This window comes from Mauremys mutica, chromosome 4 (assembly GCF_020497125.1).
Source record: "Mauremys mutica isolate MM-2020 ecotype Southern chromosome 4, ASM2049712v1, whole genome shotgun sequence".
Classification (NCBI taxonomy): Eukaryota; Metazoa; Chordata; order Testudines; family Geoemydidae; genus Mauremys; species Mauremys mutica.
Window position 1 is genome coordinate 151,606,247 of NC_059075.1, and position 17,801 is coordinate 151,624,047.

Consider the following 17,801-nt stretch of genomic DNA (forward strand, 5'->3'; position numbering starts at 1 on the left):
CTCCATTCCCTAGATAGCCTCCTCAAAGACTGAACTCACAATACTAGGTTTAGCAGGCCAATGCTCAAACCACTGAGCTATGCCTCCTGAATCTCAGGTCAGGCACAAGCGGAGTGAGTGTGTCATTAAAATACCAGTTGCGTCTCCCGGCAGCAGGAGGTCGTTAGACACCAATATATGGTCTTCAAATATTGTTCAAGTTCTTAGAAATGTTGATGCTTCTCTTTGTCTTTCCCTCTGTTTCATGCAGTTCATCTGTATGAAAATCCCCCCTAGCAAGAAGCACGTCCAATCATAAATACACTTAGAGGAGCACAGCAAGATTTTAATCAATATCTGCCAGGATTAGGGCTGTGAAGACAGTTTCTTTCAGAGCAGCAGGATTAGACATCTGGATGTCGCACAGCCAAAGGGCAAGGAGCATTCTGCTGCTCAGCGCTGAGCAAGAAGGAACATTGGAAGCAGCAGCATGAGAGGGTCCAGGAGTCCAGTAAAAAGTCAGGAAATGCAGCTGCACGTGCCCATCCGATTCAGATCTTGACTGAGAGCTGTCAAGGGCCCTCAGCAAAGAGCCTGTCATGCCACATGCCATTTAGGCAGGATCCTTATCAGGCAGGATAATGAGGGTGATGCTGCAGCTGGGAACAGGGAATATCCTACCAATGTCCCTAAAGGCCAGGATGTGACCTCACATTAGATCAGGAGGACCAGTTTGGAGATGATAGCAGTGAAAACTCTGGAGAGGGGGATGTGCCTGGGCAGAGACCGGAAGTCTAGGTGGTTACTGCAACTCTCTAACCCCTCCCTCCCATTGTTTTCTAGAGAAATTGGACTTTCAACACTGAGGATTTTGCAAGTTATGGCCAAATAATTTACTGTCCTGGATATTACGCCCTGCATTGCTGTGTGTGTATGTCTGGGGGGTAGTGCAGACGCCACAACATTTGCATGGCCTCCTCTACCTTCCTCTCCCCTCCACCAGCCTCTGCTGGGCACAATCCCAAGTGGATGCAGGGCACTGGGGGGAAAGGTTTGGGAAAAGCAGCTTTGCTGTTTATCCAAGAGCTCACAGTATGGGCTGTACGGCTTGTGCTGAAGCCCACGGTCTGTAGCAAGTCCACAGCTAGAAATCAGTGTCCCTCTGTCCGTTTCACTGCAGGCAGGCAGGTGGGGGTGGAGGGGTTCAAACACGGCTTGGATCAATGCTCTCCATCCTAGCTCAGGCTTTGGTTGGTTTCCTTCGTTTCCCCCCAGTCCTGGTAGCTTGTTCTGGGAAGTTTCTCAGGCAGCAGGAATTCTCCACGGCCTTTCAGGAGAACTGGGAGTGCAAACCTGCTCGGGCCTCCATAATAGCCACGTCCCTACCAAATTCAGGGCTCACTTTGACTAATTTACAAACCCTCTTGCCTTGAAATTGACCGACGTCACCATTTCAGATGTTTCCACCTGACATTTCCTGGTATTGTAACCATGGGGGTCCCGACCAACCTGGGAGAATGGGGGAGTTCAGAGGTTGTTGTGGGGGGGTCACAGCATTGTCACCCTCACTTGTGTGCTGCCTTCAGAGCTGGACTCCAAGGGCAGCAGCCAGCAACCTTTCTGAAGCTAGAGGAGGTTCCCAGATGTGCAGGTGGGTCCCTGCTGTTGGCAGCACCTCAGTTCCTACCTACTACTTGGGAGCACCTCGGCTCCTACCATTTTCGGGGCATCCAGAGAAATGGACTCCTGAGCCCCAGAAGGACCTGCAAGGGAAGCCCAGAGCCCCCGCTGCAGATGCCAGGCAGAAGCCCCAAGCCCAGGCACCCAGAGCGCCGGCAGGAGTTGGGAGGGGCATGAAAGTCCTGAGCCCAGTGCCCCACACTGGCTGGAGCCACAGGGGGCCAGAAGCTCTGAGTCCGGGCACCCAGAGATGTGACTGGAGCAGAAGCTGCCAAGGCCAAAGCCCTGAGCTCAATACTGGGCTGATGCAGCGCACTCACTTCTGCATTGCTCCTGCAGGTGCATCTGATATTCCCACGGAGAGGAAGTCCTGTCCCCAGACGGGCAGACAAACAGCTAGGAGGCCCCTACTGGGTTCTCCTGGCTGAGGGGTCCAGTAGGACAGGAAGATTGCATTTCATGGGGCAGGGCTAATTCAGTCTAGCCAAAAAAGGCACAACAAGAACCAATAGCTGCCAGCTGAAGCCAGAGAAATTCAAATGAGACGTAGGCCCATATTTTTGACAGTGAGGGAAACTTGCCACTGGAACAAATTACCCAGGGGAGAGGTGGAGTCTCTGTTTCCTGGTGTCCTCACGTCACAACTGCCTGTCATTCTGGAAGGTGCCTTTTAGTGACTTACAAGCAATTGGGCTTCATATGGTGCAAAGTGTGTGAAATTTCATAGCCTGTGAAATAGAGGCCAGATTAGGAGATCGAATTGTGTCATAACTTCTATGAAAAGCTCAGTGTGGGGTGCGGAACAGATTCTGCTGTTTTACTGGGTGGCCTGCTTGCTCCTCAGAATAAGTAATGAGCAAGTGGGGTGATCCGGGGTGCAGCTCAAACATCCAGCTGGGCTGGCCAGGGGCAGACATCAGGCCTGCCAGGGAAAGGTGGGTGTGGCAGTGATGTCACAAAGCCTTTGGCAGGAACTCAGCCTATTGGGCAAAGATGATGAGGCGTCTGTGACCTCACAGAGCTCCCTTGCCAACGGCCGGGCAGGACAGGGGTGCGGGGCAGGGGGAACCTCGGAGAGCCCTGTAGCCTTGCTGCAGCAAGCCTCCAGCTCGCGGTCTCTCATTCAGGACCAAGAGACAGTTGCTGTAGAGGAGATTCTCTTCGTGCGTTTGTCTTATCTGTGTGGATTTATTTCAAAGACATTGTCATCTGTGTGGAAGGTAAGAAAAAATATAGGCTCTAGATATAGATACAAGATAGGGGACTCTATCCTAGCAGATTCAAAGGCATCACCACCCTCCTAGGGAAAAAGTTTTTGCTAATATCCAAGCCTTCCACATTGCAACTTGAGAGCATTGCTCCTTGTTCTGTCATCTGCCAGCTCTAAGATTTCGTGAGAATCAATCTTTCATTAGGAAAATAATTCAAAAATGCAAATACAAAAAACTTTGAGTGAAATCAACCCATCCTGATCTTTAGTGTCTGGGGTGTGGGCCTTGGGCGCCAGACTGAGACCCTCATGGGCTAGTAACACCCAGGAAGGCAGTAAAATAATTCCAGTTCTCTTAGCATCCAGGCCTCCCTAATCCAAGGAACAGCTGAGGGCTGCGGGAGACAGAGGGGTGCTGAGAAGGTCTAACTCATGACTGAAAATACAGAGAGGTGTTATTGGCTTTGGTTGGGGGACAAGTAACAAATCCGTTGGGATTCTTGCCCCAAACAACAATCACCCATTGTCCCTTAGAGCACGAGGGCCCTAACGCGCCTGACTTGCTCAATCTCTCCCCTGCTAGGGCTGAGAGAACTTTCTCCATCCCCCAGGATACCGAGGGAAAGAGAAAAGAAGTGACCTCTCTTTGGTCACACAGCAAGGCCATGCCAGAGCTAGAAAGAGAAGCATAAGAAAGAAGTTGTATCAAAATGTTTTGCATTTCAAACTGACAGATTTCTTAAACAAAGGCAATTTGATGTGTGGTTCGTGAACTGAAATGATACATTCTTGTCTCCACATGTTTCTAGATTGATGATCCAGTAGATCTATCCCCTAGTTTTTATCCCTAGATTGAGGGAGGAAAACAAGTTTGCCTGTTTTGTGAATTCCCAATGGCTTTCTTGAATTTCCACAAACTAGTCGATTGAACTGAACGATTTGAATAAACTGAAAGGAAGACAATATTTTCTGCACCTTTACTGCTGCCCAAAGCTGGGTTAGTATTTCAGCTAGCTTTGCTTCCGGGGCCTTAGCTATCACATCAGTGGTGCGACTGGCTGAAAAGCTTGGCAGTGAACATGTTCTACTGAATGTTATTTTTTCTCTTCTATTTAAATTATTTAAAAGATTGTCATAAATTGGGCCCTTATCAGAGGTTGTCAATTTCCAATGTAATGATGACAGTGAGGGAGACTAGCCACTGGAAGAAATTACCCAGGGGAGAGGTGGAGTCTCTGTTTCCTGGTGTCCTACCATCATAACTGGTTGGGAAGGTGCCTTTTAGTGAATTACAAGCAATTGGGCTTAATTGGGTGCTAAGAGTGTGAAATTTCATAGCCCGTGAAATAGAGGCCACATTAGGAGACTGAATTGTTTCACAACAATTGTTTCACAGCCTCTATGAAAAACTCAGTGTGGGGTGCGGAACAGACTCTGCTGTTTTACTGGGTAGCCTGCTTGCTCCCCAGAATCAATAATGAGCAAGTGGGGTGATCCGGGGTGCAGCTCAAACATCCAGCTGGGCTGGCCAGGGGCAGAGGTCAGGCCTGCCAGGGAAAGGTGGGTGTGGCAGTGACTTCACAAAAGCTTTTGGCAGGAACTCAGCCCATTGAGCAAAGACAATTAGTTGGGAATTGGTCCTGCTTTGAGCAGGGGGTTGGACTACATACCTCCTGAGGTCCCTTCCAACCCTGATAGTCTATGATTCTATGAGTGAGGCGTCTGTGACCTCACAGAGCTCCCTTGCCAACAGCCAGGCAGGACAGGGATGCGGGGCAGGGGGAACCTCGCAGAGCCCTGGAGCCTTGCTGCAGCAAGCCTCCATCTTCCCTTTACCAGAGAAAGGTTATGAGCAGACAATGGCTGGAAGCTGAAGCTAGACCAATACACATTGGAAATAAGGCGAGGAGCATTTTTACCCTCAGAGTTTGGAGCAATTCACTGAGGGTTGTGCTGGATTTTCCACAACTGGCCTCTTTTAAAATCAAGCTTGGGTGTTTTACTAAAAAATCTGCTCTAATTCCTATGGGAATTATTTTGAGGCACATTCTATGGCCGAAGTGAAAGAGAAAGTCAGACGACAGTGGTTTCCTCTGGGCTTGGAATTAACCTGTGACTCGCTGGGGGTGTTTGGAATGTGGCCATTTTGCTTCCCTCTTCCTCCTTCCCTCTTATCCCTTCTTCTCAATTGGAAAACGGGCCACCAGAAAAGCCTGATTTCCACCCTGTGCCCCTTCCATTCGTGCTGTAAGCTGAAGGGCATTGTGACTTGAGAGTGAATTCAGCCAGTCAGTGCTAACTCTCCACAGGTGATTTGCATAAGTCAGTAAAGGAACCTGCAGGTTTCCGTGGGAGCGATGCCCAAGGCAGGGCTCAGGCTTCGGGTTTATGCTCAGGGTTCGTGGAGTCAGGGAGCGACAGGTGGCCGAGTTACCTCTGGTGTCACAATGTTACTGCTCAGGTTCCTCTGCCTGCTGCACCACCTGGGCAGTGACTGTCAAGGGGAAGGTTTTGTGGATTTGAAACTTAGAAACCAGGAAGCGCAGGAGAGGACTGGCTTAGAGAGTTTGGCAGTAAAATGTAGGTTTTGTGGCAATATCCTGTGCAATTGCTACTGGATCCGGGACGGAGACAGCATTCCTGCCCCTCCCACCACCTCTTAGCTGGGCCTACATAAAAGAGACTAGCTAGAGTTTTGCACACTTGTTTGTTTGAGACTGAGCAAATAAGGCCCAACAGATTACTGCTAGGGTGAATTTTGCTGCCTCCTCTCCTTGACTAGAATACAAGCAGTTTCTGATTCTCTCAGATGAAGTAGTTCTTCTAAAATCAAGGGCAAGACCAATCAGTGGCTTTTTCACAACCCCCCCCCCCCCCGCCCCGAGATTTTTTTTATTCAAACTGGGTTTTTTAAATTTATATTGAAAAAGTTTTTTTTTTAAACTTATCCAGTATAAAATTTGAAATGATGACAAGTGATGTTAAGGCCTCTAGTTGCTCCAGCCTATTAAAGTAATTTAAATAACTACATATATGAAGAAGTCCATGTTTGCTGCCAAGTGTCAGAGGAAGTCAAAGCACTGAACTGTTGGAAGTCATTGCCTAAGAACCTGGGGGTCCAGAAGTTATTGAAACACTCAGCCAGATTTTGGCAGCACTAGCCTCTTCTGCGGGTGCAGAAAGAATATTTTCTTCATTCCAGTTGATGCAGCTACTTCATTCAAATGTAAGAAACTGATTGGGAGTTTGAAAAGGATGAAGGCTTCTTTTCCTCTTGTAATATATGAATAAAGGCTAGAGAGGAGGAGGTGTGAGCTACTACTTCTAAAATCTGGAAGGATGTTATGAGCAGGAACAATCAGTTCAGTGCACAAACTAGAGATACTTCTTTACCTCAGTTTGTTTGAAATGAAAACAAATGGTTCAGTCAACCTTTTTGTTTTTCTGTATCCTGCAAAACCAGCAAGTCAACATGTTTGAATGGATCCCTATTCCTAGCCTCATAGAAGACTAGGGTTGGAACAGACCTCAGGAGGTATCTAGTCCAACCCCTTGCTGCAGGCAGGACCAACCCCAACTTCATCATCCCAGCCAGGGCTTTGTCAAGCTGACCTTTAAAAACTTGTAAGGATGGAGATTCCACCACCTCCCTAGGGAACCCATTCCAGGGCTTCACCACCCTCCTAGTGAACTAGTGTTTCCTAATAGCCAAGCTAAGCCTTCCACAGTGCAACTTGAGACCATTGCTCCGTGTTCTGTCATCGGCCACCACTAAGAATTTCATGAGAATCAATCCCTCATTAGGAAAATCACTCAAAAATACAACTACAAAACATTTGGAATGAAATCAATCCACCCTGACCTGTAGTGTCTGGGGGTGTGGGCCTCTGAGGCTAGACTGAGACCCTCATTGGCTAGAACCACCCAGTGAGCCAGTAACAATATCCACTCCTGTTACCGTCCAAGCCACCGCAGTCCAAGGAACAGCTGAGGGCTGCGGGAGACAGAGGGGTGCTGAGAAGGTCTAACTCATGACTGCCAACCCAGAGATGTGTTATTGGCTTTGGATGGGGGACAAGGAGCAAATCCGTCAGTCACTACAACAGGTCCCACTCGGAGCCAGGGAGACTGGGAATCGAGTCCTGCTGGCACTGCCAGCTCTGGCTTTCTGGAGGAGGAGGAAGCCCCCAGCTCCCCTAGCTGACCCTGAGGCACCTTCTGGTCCCAAATGGAGGTGGCCCCGGGTACAGCTATGGAGTGTCCCAGGAGCGTTCCACTAGTGGCATTGTATTGTTTTCAAAGCCAGTTTCGATCGCTGGTTGCTACCCCTTGCCCTGCTGGCAGGGCATTGAGCGGCACCCGTTTCCGGCCACCTGGGTGCGGAGAGTGAGGAGGGTGAAGGGAGGAGCAACCCCGAGCATCTGTCATTCAGCTCCATCTGATCTAGAGTAAGTAAGTGGAGTTCTCCAGAGCCATCCCCCGTGTGGTGGGAATATCCCACAACTGGGGCTCCCGGCCCATCCCTTGTCAGGGTTTCTTCCCCAGGTGGAGGGTTCCTGTGCCCTGGGGTGGGATATGTCGGGAGGAAAAATTGCCTCAGCAGAGGGGAGGTGGGCAGGGGAGCAGGCAGGCTCGTTAATGAGAGGCTGCTTTGAAGCCAGACTCATGGCTGCTCCCCACTCCGTTCCAGGATGGAGCGAATAAGGCGGATGCTGAGGAGGAAGGCCGGGCACGGGGCTCCAGAGCCGGCAGCAAACATCAGGCAGCCTGCCCAGGAGGAGAGCGGCCCCTGTGTCCCCGCGGGCGGGGAAGAGGCTCGTGGCCAGGGGAAAGGGAGGAGCTGCTTCGCCTGCTGGAGGAGGCGAAAGACAGCAGCTCCTCTAGCTGACCCGGAGGCACCTTCTGGGCCGAAAAGGAAGTGGCCCCGAGTTCCGCTGTGGAGCAGAGAGCCAGGGGAGGGCAGGAGCCGGGGACGGCAGCTCTGGGGCTTCCACTGCAGGAAGCCAAGGAGCCAGGAGCTGTGCCCCAGGGCCCAGCAGGAGCCGCCAACCACCGTGGCAGCTGAGGGGCCTCCCGCCGGCCCCAGCCTGGCCCCGGAGGAAACTCCCGCCGGCCCCAGCCTGGCGACTCAGAAGCCTCCCGCCAGTCCCACTTTGGCGACTCAGAAGCCTCCCGCCAGCCCCAGCCTAGCCCCGGAGGAAACTCCCGCCGGCCCCAGCCTGGCCCCGGAGGAGCCTCCCGCCAGCCCCAGCCTGGCGACTCAGAAGCCTCCCGCTGGTCCCTCCTTGGCGACTCAGAAGCCTCCCGCCGGCCCCAGCCTGGCGACTCAGAAGCCTCCCGCCGGTCCCACTTTGGCGACTCATAAGCCTCCCGCCAGCCCCAGCCTAGCCCCGGAGGAAACTCCCGCCGGCCCCAGCCTGGCCCCGGAGGAGCCTCCCGCCGGCCCCAGCCTGGCGACTCAGAAGCCTCCCGCTGGTCCCACCTTGGCGACTCAGAAGCCTCCCGCCGGCCCCAGCCTGGCGACTCAGAAGCCTCCCGCCGGTCCCACCTTGGCGACTCAGAAGCCTCCTGCCGGCCCCAGCCTGGCGACTCAGAAGCCTCCCGCCAGCCCCAGCCTGGCGACTCAGAAGCCTCCCGCCGGCCCCAGCCTGGCCACTCAGAAGCCTCCCGCCAGCCCCAGCCTGGCGACTCAGAAGCCTCCCGCCGGCCCCAGCCTGGCCCCGGAGGAGCCTCCCGCCGGCCCCAGCCTGGCGACTCAGAAGCCTCCCGCCGGTCCCACCTTGGCGACTCAGAAGCCTCCCGCCGGTCCCACCTTGGCGACTCAGAAGCCTCCCGCCGGCCCCAGCCTGGCGACTCAGAAGCCTCCCGCCGGTCCCACCTTGGCGACTCAGAAGCCTCCCGCCAGCCCCAGCCTGGCGACTCAGAAGCCTCCCGCCAGCCCCTGCCTGGCGACTCAGAAGCCTCCCGCCAGCCCCTGCCTGGCGACTCAGAAGCCTCCCGCCGGCCCCAGCCTGGCCCCGGAGGAGCCTCCCGCCGGCCCCAGCCTGGCGACTCAGAAGCCTCCCGCCGGCCCCAGCCTGGCGACTCAGAAGCCTCCCGCCGGCCCCAGCCTGGCGACTCAGAAGCCTCCCGCCGGCCCCAGCCTGGCGACTCAGAAGCCTCCCGCCGGTCCCACCTTGGCGACTCAGAAGCCTCCCGCCGGCCCCAGCCTGGCGACTCAGAAGCCTCCCGCCGGCCCCACCTTGGCGACTCAGAAGCCTCCCGCCGGTCTCACCTTGGCGACTCAGAAGCCTCCCGCCAGTCCCAGCCTGGCGACTCAGAAGCCTCCCGCCGGCCCCAGCCTGGCGACTCAGAAGCCTCCCGCCGGTCCCAGCCTGGCGACTCAGAAGCCTCCTGCCGGCCCCGGCCTGGCGACTCAGAAGCCTCCAGCCGGCCCCAGCCTGGTGACTCAGAAGCCTCCCGCCGGCCCCAGCCTGGCACTAGTGGCGCCTCCTCCCAGGCCAGAGCAGGAGTTCAGTGACAGCACCAGCTCCGTATTCTCCTGCGGGTCCAGCAGCTCCTCCGTGGGGTCTGGGAGCCCTGTGTTTCGAGGCTCCCTCTTTGGAGGTGAGGGGAGACCCAGGGGAAAGGGAGGAGGACTGGGGCGGTGGGGGACTAGTAACACCCTGTGCCCATGGGCTCGCCAAGACGCCGGGACTGACCCACATGAGCCCCACTGACACCAGTGGGGGTGGCACAGCCACGCCCCAAGGCAGGGGATGCTGGGTGGAGTTGGGGAGCTCTGGCCTCCCCTGATCATGTTGGGGGGGGGCTGACTGCCACGGGGCCCTGAGGCTGATGGGGCTGAGGGCGTCTCTGGGAGGGGCAGGGTGGGGCCCTCGCCGCCATGGGGCTCCTTACAGAGAAAGGGGAAACATGGAGCCTTCTCTGTCCACTGCATCCCCCCAGCAGCAGAAGGGATTAAACTTTCTCCTTCCCTCCCTGGTGCAGACACCCCCAGCGCCCAGGTGTGGTGGGGTGAGGAGGAGGAGGAAGAAGAGGAGGAGGAGGAGGAGGATTCATCCCCCATCACGCCTCAGAAGCCTCCCGCCGGCCCCAGCCTGGCACTTGTGGCGCCTCCTCCCAGGCCAGAGCAGGAGTTCAGTGACAGCACCAGCTCCGTATTCTCCTGCGGGTCCAGCAGCTCCTCCGTGGGGTCTGGGAGCCCTGTGTTTCGAGGCTCCCTCTTTGGAGGTGAGGGGAGACCCAGGGGAAAGGGAGGAGGACTGGGGCGGTGGGGGACTAGTAACACCCTGTGCCCATGGGCTCGCCAAGGCACCGGGACTGAGCCACATGAGCCCCACTGACACCAGTGGGGGTAGCACAGCCACACCCCAAGGCAGGGGATGCTGGGTGGAGTTGGGGAGCTCTGGCCTCCCCTGATCATGTTGGGGGGGTGCTGACTGCCACGGGGCCCTGAGGCTGATGGGGCTGAGGGCGTCTCTGGGAGGGGCAGGGTGGGGTCCTGGCTGCCATGGGGCTCCTTACAGAGAAAGGGGAAACATGGAGCCTTCTCTGTCCACTGCATCCCCCCAGCAGCAGAAGGGATTAAACTTTCTCCTTCCCTCCCTGGTGCAGACACCCCCAGCGCCCAGGTGTGGTGGGGTGAGGAGGAGGAGGAAGAAGAGGAGGAGGAGGAGGAGGATTCGTCCCCCATCACGCCTCAGAAGCCTCCCGCCAGCCCCAGCCTGGCACTTGTGGCGCCTCCTCCCAGCCCAGAGCAGGAGTTCAGTGACAGCACCAGCTCCGTATTCTCCTGCGGGTCCAGCAGCTCCTCCGTGGGGTCTGGGAGCCCTGTGTTTCGAGGCTCCCTCTTTGGAGGTGAGGGGAGACCCAGGGGAAAGGGAGGAGGACTGGGGCGGTGGGGACTAGTAACACCCTGTGCCCATCCGACCATCCCCCAGCCGGGGCCCAATCCACCCACCCGGTATCTGAGCCCTTCCCAGCCAGGAAGGAAACTCCCCCCGAACACCCTGGGGCAGGGGAGCAGCCTCCCCGTCTGGCAGGTGGGAACTGAGATGCAGAGGAAGGGCTGTGGGCCTGGTCACACAATCCTGGGTGTAGATCTGGGAAGTGGACTGGGTCCCGGCCTAGAGCCTTTCCCCCAGGGGCACCTTCGCTTCTGCCCCTTTATTCTCCCCTCCGGCTAGGGGGTCTGAGAGTGTGAAATGAACAGGGAGGGTGACGGGGTCCTGGCACACAACCTGGATGGGAGCTCCCCTTGGCTTGGAGCCCAGGCTCAGAGACATCTTTGTCATCCCGCTGTCCTTCTGTTATTGCTAGGAAGGGAGTCCCCCGATGAGGGGTCTCCAGGCTCCAGTAAGTCATCCACATTCCCTCCCGCATGTACCCCCTGCCCTGCCCTGCCCTCCGGTTTCTCGCTGTTGACTCTGGCTGGACTCTTGACTCCGGTCTCTGGCTATGACTTTGGCGTGACCCTTCTTGGCTCCAGATTTGGGTTCTGAACCCCGGCTCAGTATTCTCCTTGCCTTTCTCTAGCCTCGCTCCAGGCCCTCCAGCCACCCGCTCCAGCCCTGCCTACTCCTCCTCGTGATCTTCCCCGACAACGGCAATTTCGACCACCCGGCTTCGACCTCCGGCGCAGATATGGACTCTGGCTCCGGATGGGCCTGCACATAGTCAACACCTGGCTGCAGTAGACAGGCCCCACCGTAAATCAAACCCCAACCCTGCCCCATGACCCCTTAGTCCCTCCCACCTGTCACCGGAAGTCCTGCCCCATGGGGGTATTACTTCGTGGTCAAGGCGGCCACATGACTGGAAGCCAGGTGTGTCATGTGACCCCTCTAAGAACTCCTCCCACCACCCTCTACCAATCAGGATGGGTTTCCTCCTGGAAGGACCACCCCAAGAGGAGATTTGACCAATCAGGGCGAGCTCTGGGGTGGGAGGGTGACCTATCCCGACGTGTGTCTTGTGACCCCTCTAAGAACTCCTCTCACTGCCCTCGACCAATTAGGATCGGTTTTGTCCTGACAGGACCACCCCAAGAGGGGATTCTGACCAATCAGGGCGAATTCTGGGGCAGGGTGACCCCTCCGGGAGTGGGCTGTTTGACCCCACTAAGAACTCCTCCCAGGGCCCTCTGCCAATCAGGGTGCAGCACCATCACCTCCTAAGTCCCAGTGCTGGACGGACGAGGCCATCTCTCACCAAGGACACATGGTTTAGAACTCGTGGGAAGGCTGCGGAGAGGAAACCTGGACTCCTTCACCACCCCCGTGAGAACTTCGGACTCTGTCTTCGCCCCGAGGGTCTTTGACCATCCGAGGAGAAAGCGCTACATCAGCGACAGTGCCGAGGAGGAGGAGGGAGCGACCGAGGGGAGCCCTTCGGCCCAGCCGTTGATGGACACGCCGGAACCCGAACCCAAAACCCAACTGCTTGTGAGACACCCCGATGAGCATGGTGGCCTCTCTTTGTTCACCCCCTTCGAGGTGGAATGCGACTGCGGCTCGGGGGAGTCACCGGCGCACAAGGTGAACACAGGTAAAGGAATGATTAAGTCAAGGGTGAAAGTAACTTCCAGGACTTCCCGGTACTGCCGGAGTACAGAGGGGGTGTGGCCTCAACCGGAAGGGGCGGGGCCTCTCAAGATTGAAAGGTCCTGTAGCATCGGCTGTGGCTGGGAGCCCCAGGGCCTTTAAATCCCCCCCGCAGCTCTGGCAGCTGGGTTCGAGCGTGGATTTAAAGGTCGCGGAGCTCCCATGGCTGTGGGGATCCTGAGCCTTCCCCGGCTGGAGCCAGGATTTAAAGGGCCCGGAGCTCCTGCCGCTGCGAAGAGCTCTCAGCCCTTTAATTCCCTGCCCCAGCCTGGGTGCTGGAGCTGCGTGGAGGGGAATGAAAGGGCTCTGGGATCTATGCAGCCACGGGGAGCGCTGAGCCCATTAAATCCCGGCCCCAGCCAGCTGCTGGAACTGTGTGGGGGCGGGGAGAGATTTAATGAGCTCTGGGTTCCCAGCAACCACCGGAGCTCTGAGCCCTTTAATTCCCGGCCCCAGCCCAGCTCCTGGAGCTGCGGGGGGAATTTAAAGGGCTCTGGGCTCCCCGCAGCCGTAGGGGTTCTGAGCCAGAGATGAAAGTAAGCCGATACGGGCCAGTACAGCGTAGCGGCAAGAGCCAGTACGCTGTGCCGGACCGCACCGGCTTCCTCAGCGGGGATTTAAAGGGCTCAGAGCTCCGGCGGCTGTGGGGAGCCCAGAGCCCTTTAAATCCCTCCTCCCCTCCCACAGCAGCTCCGGCAGCCGGTCTGGGGCTGGGAATTAAAAAGCTCGGTGCTCCCTGCAGCGGCAGGAGCTCTGGGCCCTTCAAATCCCGGCCCCAGCGCGGCAATGCTCTGGCTCCCCGCAGCCGTGGCAGCTCCGGGCCCTTTAAATTCACACCCGAACCCGGCTGCCAGAGCTGCGGGGGAATTTAAAAGTCTCTGGGCTCCCTGTAGCCACGGGAGCTCTGAGCCCTTTAATTCGCAGCCCCAGCCTGGCTTCCGGAGCTGCGGGGGGTATTTAAAGGTCTCTGGGATTCTGGCAGCTGTTGGATCTCCGAGCCCTTTAAATCCTGGCCCCAGCCCGACTGCTGGGGTTCCGGGGATAATTAAAGGGCTCTGGGCTCCCCGCAGCCGTGGGATCTCTGAAGCAGAGATGAAAATAAGCCATTACGGTCCAGTACGGCGTACCAGGAAGAGCCAATATGCCGTGCCGGACCGCACCGGCTTCCTGAGCAGGATTTGAATGTCTCAGAGCTTTGGCGGCTGCAGGGAGCCCAGAGCCCTTTAATTTTCCCCCGCAGCTCTGGCAGCCGGGCTGGGGCCAGATTTAAAGGGCTCGGTGCTCCCCGCAGCCATGGTAGCTCCGGGCCCTTCAAATCCACACCCGAATCCGGCTGCCGGAGCTGCAGGGGGAATCTAAAGGGCTCGGGGCTCCGTGGCGGCCTGAGCCCTGGGCCCTTTAATTTGCCCCTGAGCCCAGGGTTAATTTAAAGACCCTGCGGCTCCCAGCCATAGCCGATGCCTCAGGACCTTTAAATCTTGAGAGGCCCCATCTCTTCCGGTTGAGGCCACGCCCCCTCAGGATTCCAGCAGTACCGGTAAGTCCTGGAAGTCACTTTCCCCCCTGCTGTGAGCCCTTTAAATCCCAGCTCCAAGCCAGCTGCTGGAGCTGCATGGAGGGGAATTAAAGGGCTCTGGGATCTATGCAGCTACGGGGAGCACTGAGCCCATTAAATCCCGGCCCCAGCCCAGCTGCTGGAGCTGTGGGGGCAGGGGGGGATTTAAAAGGCTCTGGGTTCCCAGAAACTGCCGGAGCTCTGAGCCCTTTAATTCCCGGCCCCAGCCCAGCTCCTGGAGCTGCGTGGGGAATTTAAAGGGCTCTGGGCTCCCCGCAGCCGTAGGAGTTCTGAGCCAGAGATGAAAGTAAGCCGGTACGGGCCAGTACAGCGTAGCGGCAAGAGCCAGTACGCTGTGCCGGACCGCACCGGCTTCCTCCGCGGGGATTTAACAGGCTCAGAGCTCCGGCGGCTGCGGGGAGCCCAGAGCCCTTTAAATCCCTCCTCCCCTCCCACCGCAGCTCCGGCAGCCAGTCTGGGGCTGGGAATTAAAAAGCTCGGTGCTCCCCGCAGCGGCAGGAGCTCTGGGCCCTTCAAATCCCGGCCCCAGCGCGGCAATGCTCTGGCTCCCCGCAGCCGTGGCAGCTCCGGGCCCTTTAAATTCACACCCGAACCCGGCTGCCAGAGCTGCAGGGGAATTTAAAAGGCTCTGGGCTTCCTGTAGCCACGGGAGCTCTGAGCCCTTTAATTCGCAGCCCCAGCCTGGCTTCCGGAGCTGCGGGGGGTATTTAAAGGTCTCTGGGATTCTGGCAGCTGTTGGATCTCCGAGCCCTTTAAATCCTGGCCCCAGCCCGACTGCTGGGGTTCCGGGGATAATTAAAGGGCTCTGGGCTCCCCGCAGCCGTGGGATCTCTGAAGCAGAGATGAAAATATGCCATTACAGCCCAGTACGGTGTACCAGGAAGAGCCAATATGCCGTGCCGGACTGCACCGGCTTCCTGAGCAGGATTTGAATGTCTCAGAGCTTTGGCGGCTGCAGGGAGCCCAGAGCCCTTTAATTTTCCCCTGCAGCTCTGGCAGCTGGGCTGGGGCCAGATTTAAAGGGCTCGGTGCTCCCCGCAGCCATGGTATCTCCGGGCCCTTCAAATCCACACCCGAATCCGGCTGCCGGAGCTGCGGGGGGAATCTAAAGGGCTCGGGGCTCCGCGGCGGCCTGAGCCCTGGGCCCTTTAATTTGCCCCTGAGCCCAGGGTTAATTTAAAGACGCTGCGGCTCCCAGCCATAGCCGATGCCTCAGGACCTTTAAATCTTGAGAGGCCTCGCCTCTTCCGGTTGAGGCCACGCCCCCTCAGGATACCGGCAGTACCGGTAAGTCCTGGAAGTCACTTTCCCCCCTGCTGTGAGCCCTTTAAATCCCAGACCCAAGCCAGCTGCTGGAGCTGCATGGAGGGGAATTAAAGGGCTCTGGGATCTATGCAGCTACGGGGAGCGGTGAGCCCATTAAATCCCGGCCCCAGCCCAGCTGCTGGAGCTGTGAGGGCAGGGGGGGATTTAATGGGCTCTGGGTTCCCAGAAACTGCCGGAGCTCTGAGCCCTTTAATTCCCGGCCCCAGCCCAGCTCCTGGAGCTGTGGTGGGAATTTAAAGGGCTCTGTGTTCCCCGCAGCCATAGGAGTTCTGAGCCAGAGATGAAAGTAAGCCGGTACGGGCCAGTACAGCGTAGCGGCAAGAGCCAGTACGCTGTGCCGGACCGCACCGGCTTCCTCCGTGGGGATTTAACAGGCTCAGAGCTCCGGCGGCTGCGGGGAGCCCAGAGCCCTTTAAATCCCTCCTTCCCTCCCACCGCAGCTCCGGCAGCCGGTCTGGGGCTGGGAATTAAAAAGCTCTGTGCTCCCTGCAGCAGCAGGAGCTCTGGGTCCTTCAAATCCCGGCCCCAGCGCGGCAATGCTCTGGCTCCCCGCAGCCGTGGCAGCTCCGGGCCCTTTAAATTCACACCCGAACGCGGCTGCCAGAGCTGCGGGGGAATTTAAAGGGCTCTGGGCTCCGTGTAGCCACGGGATCTCTGAGCCCTTTAATTCGCAGCCCCAGCCTGGCTTCCGGAGCTGCGGGGGGTATTTAAAGGTCTCTGGGATTCTGGCAGCTGTGGGATCTCCGAGCCCTTTAAATCCTGGCCCCAGCCCGACTGCTGGGGTTCCGGGGATAATTAAAGGGCTCTGGGCTCCCCGCAGCCGTGGGATCTCTGAAGCAGAGATGAAAATAAGCCATTACAGCCCAGTACGGCGTACCAGGAAGAGCCAATATGCCGTGCCGGACCGCACCGGCTTCCTGAGCAGGATTTGAACGTCTCAGAGCTTTGGCGGCTGCAGGGAGCCCAGAGCCCTTTAATTTTCCCCCGCAGCTCTGGCAGCCGGGCTGGGGCCAGATTTAAAGGGCTCGGTGCTCCCCGCAGCCATGGTAGCTCCGGGCCCTTCAAATCCACACCCGAATCCGGCTGCCGGAGCTGTGGGGGGAATCTAAAGGGCTCTGGTCTCCGCGGCAGCTTGAGCCCTGGGCCCTTTAATTTGCCCCTGAGCCCAGGGTTAATTTAAAGACCCTGCGGCTCCCAGCCATAGCCGATGCCTCAGGACCTTTAAATCTTGAGAGGCCCCATCTCTTCCGGTTGAGGCCACGCCCCCTCAGGATTCCAGCAGTACCGGTAAGTCCTGGAAATCACTTTCCCCCCTGCTGTGAGCCCTTTAAATCCCAGCCCCAGCCCAGCTCCTGGAGCTGCGGTGGGAATTTAAAGGGCTCTGTGTTCCCCGCAGCCATAGGAGTTCTGAGCCAGAGATGAAAGTAAGGCGGTACGGGCCAGTACAGCGTAGCGGCAAGAGCCAGTACGCTGTGCCGGACCGCACCGGCTTCCTCCGCGGGGATTTAACAGGCTCAGAGCTCCGGCGGCTGCGGGGAGCCCAGAGCCCTTTAAATCCCTGCTCCCCTCCCACCGCAGCTCCGGCAGCCGGTCTGGGGCTGGGAATTAAAAAGCTCGGTGCTCCCTGCAGCAGCAGGAGCTCTGGGCCCTTCAAATCCCGGCCCCAGCGCGGCAATGCTCTGGCTCCCCGCAGCCGTGGCAGCTCCGGGCCCTTTAAATTCACACCCGAACCCGGCTGCCAGAGCTGCAGGGGAATTTAAAAGGCTCTGGGCTCCCTATAGCCACGGGAGCTCTGAGCCCTTTAATTCGCAGCCCCAGCCTGGCTTCCAGAGCTGCAGGGGGTATTTAAAGGTCTCTGGGATTCCCGCAGGCGCGGGATCTCCGAGCCCTTTAAATCCTGGCTCCAGCCTGACTGCCAGATCTTCAGGGGGTAATTAAAGGGCTCTGGGCTCCCCGCAGTCGTGGGATCTCTGAAGCAGAGATGAAAATAAGCCATTACGGACCAGTACGGCGTACCAGGAAGAGCCAATATGCCGTGCCAGACCGCACCGGCTTCCTGAGCAGGATTTGAATGGCTCAGAGCTTTGGCGGCTGCAGGGAGCCCAGAGCCCTTTAATTTTCCCCCACAGCTCTGTCAGCCGGGCTGGGGCCAGATTTAAAGGGCTCGGTGCTCCCTGCAGCCATGGTAGCTCCGGGCCCTTCAAATCCACACCTGAATCCGGCTGCCGGAGCTGTGGGGGGAATCTAAAGGGCTCTGGTCTCCGCGGCAGCTTGAGCCCTGGGCCCTTTAATTTGCCCCTGAGCCCAGGGTTAATTTAAAGACCCTGCGGCTCCCAGCCATAGCCGATGCCTCAGGACCTTTAAATCTTGAGAGGCCCCATCTCTTCCGGTTGAGGCCACGCCCCCTCAGGATTCCAGCAGTACC

The 17,801-nt window shown here is 57.6% G+C and overlaps 1 protein-coding gene across 1 annotated transcript; it reads left to right on the forward strand.

Annotated features, from left to right (window-relative positions):
• The first annotated feature begins 79 nt into the window (after positions 1-79).
• On the forward strand, positions 80-11,701 carry LOC123369123 (myosin-1-like). Its single transcript, XM_045014484.1, has 7 exons — positions 80-113; positions 2,746-2,879; positions 7,172-7,317; positions 7,560-7,797; positions 9,949-10,102; positions 10,487-10,729; positions 11,408-11,701. The coding sequence occupies exons 1-7, from the start codon at positions 80-82 to the stop codon at positions 11,566-11,568; spliced, it is 1,110 nt and encodes a 369-aa protein (XP_044870419.1). The 3' UTR covers positions 11,569-11,701.
• The last annotated feature ends 6,100 nt before the right edge of the window (positions 11,702-17,801 follow it).

Excerpts from the sequence above, each read along its gene's own strand:
- LOC123369123 (XM_045014484.1), top strand. The coding sequence starts at position 80 with ATGCCTCCTGAATCTCAGGTCAGGCACAAGCGGA. Across the intron at positions 114-2,745 it reads TCAGGTCAGGCACAAGCGGA|CCTTGCTGCAGCAAGCCTCC; the intron begins GTGAGTGTGTCA and ends AGAGCCCTGTAG. Across the intron at positions 7,798-9,948 it reads CGAAAAGGAAGTGGCCCCGA|AAGCCTCCCGCCGGCCCCAG; the intron begins GTTCCGCTGTGG and ends ATCACGCCTCAG.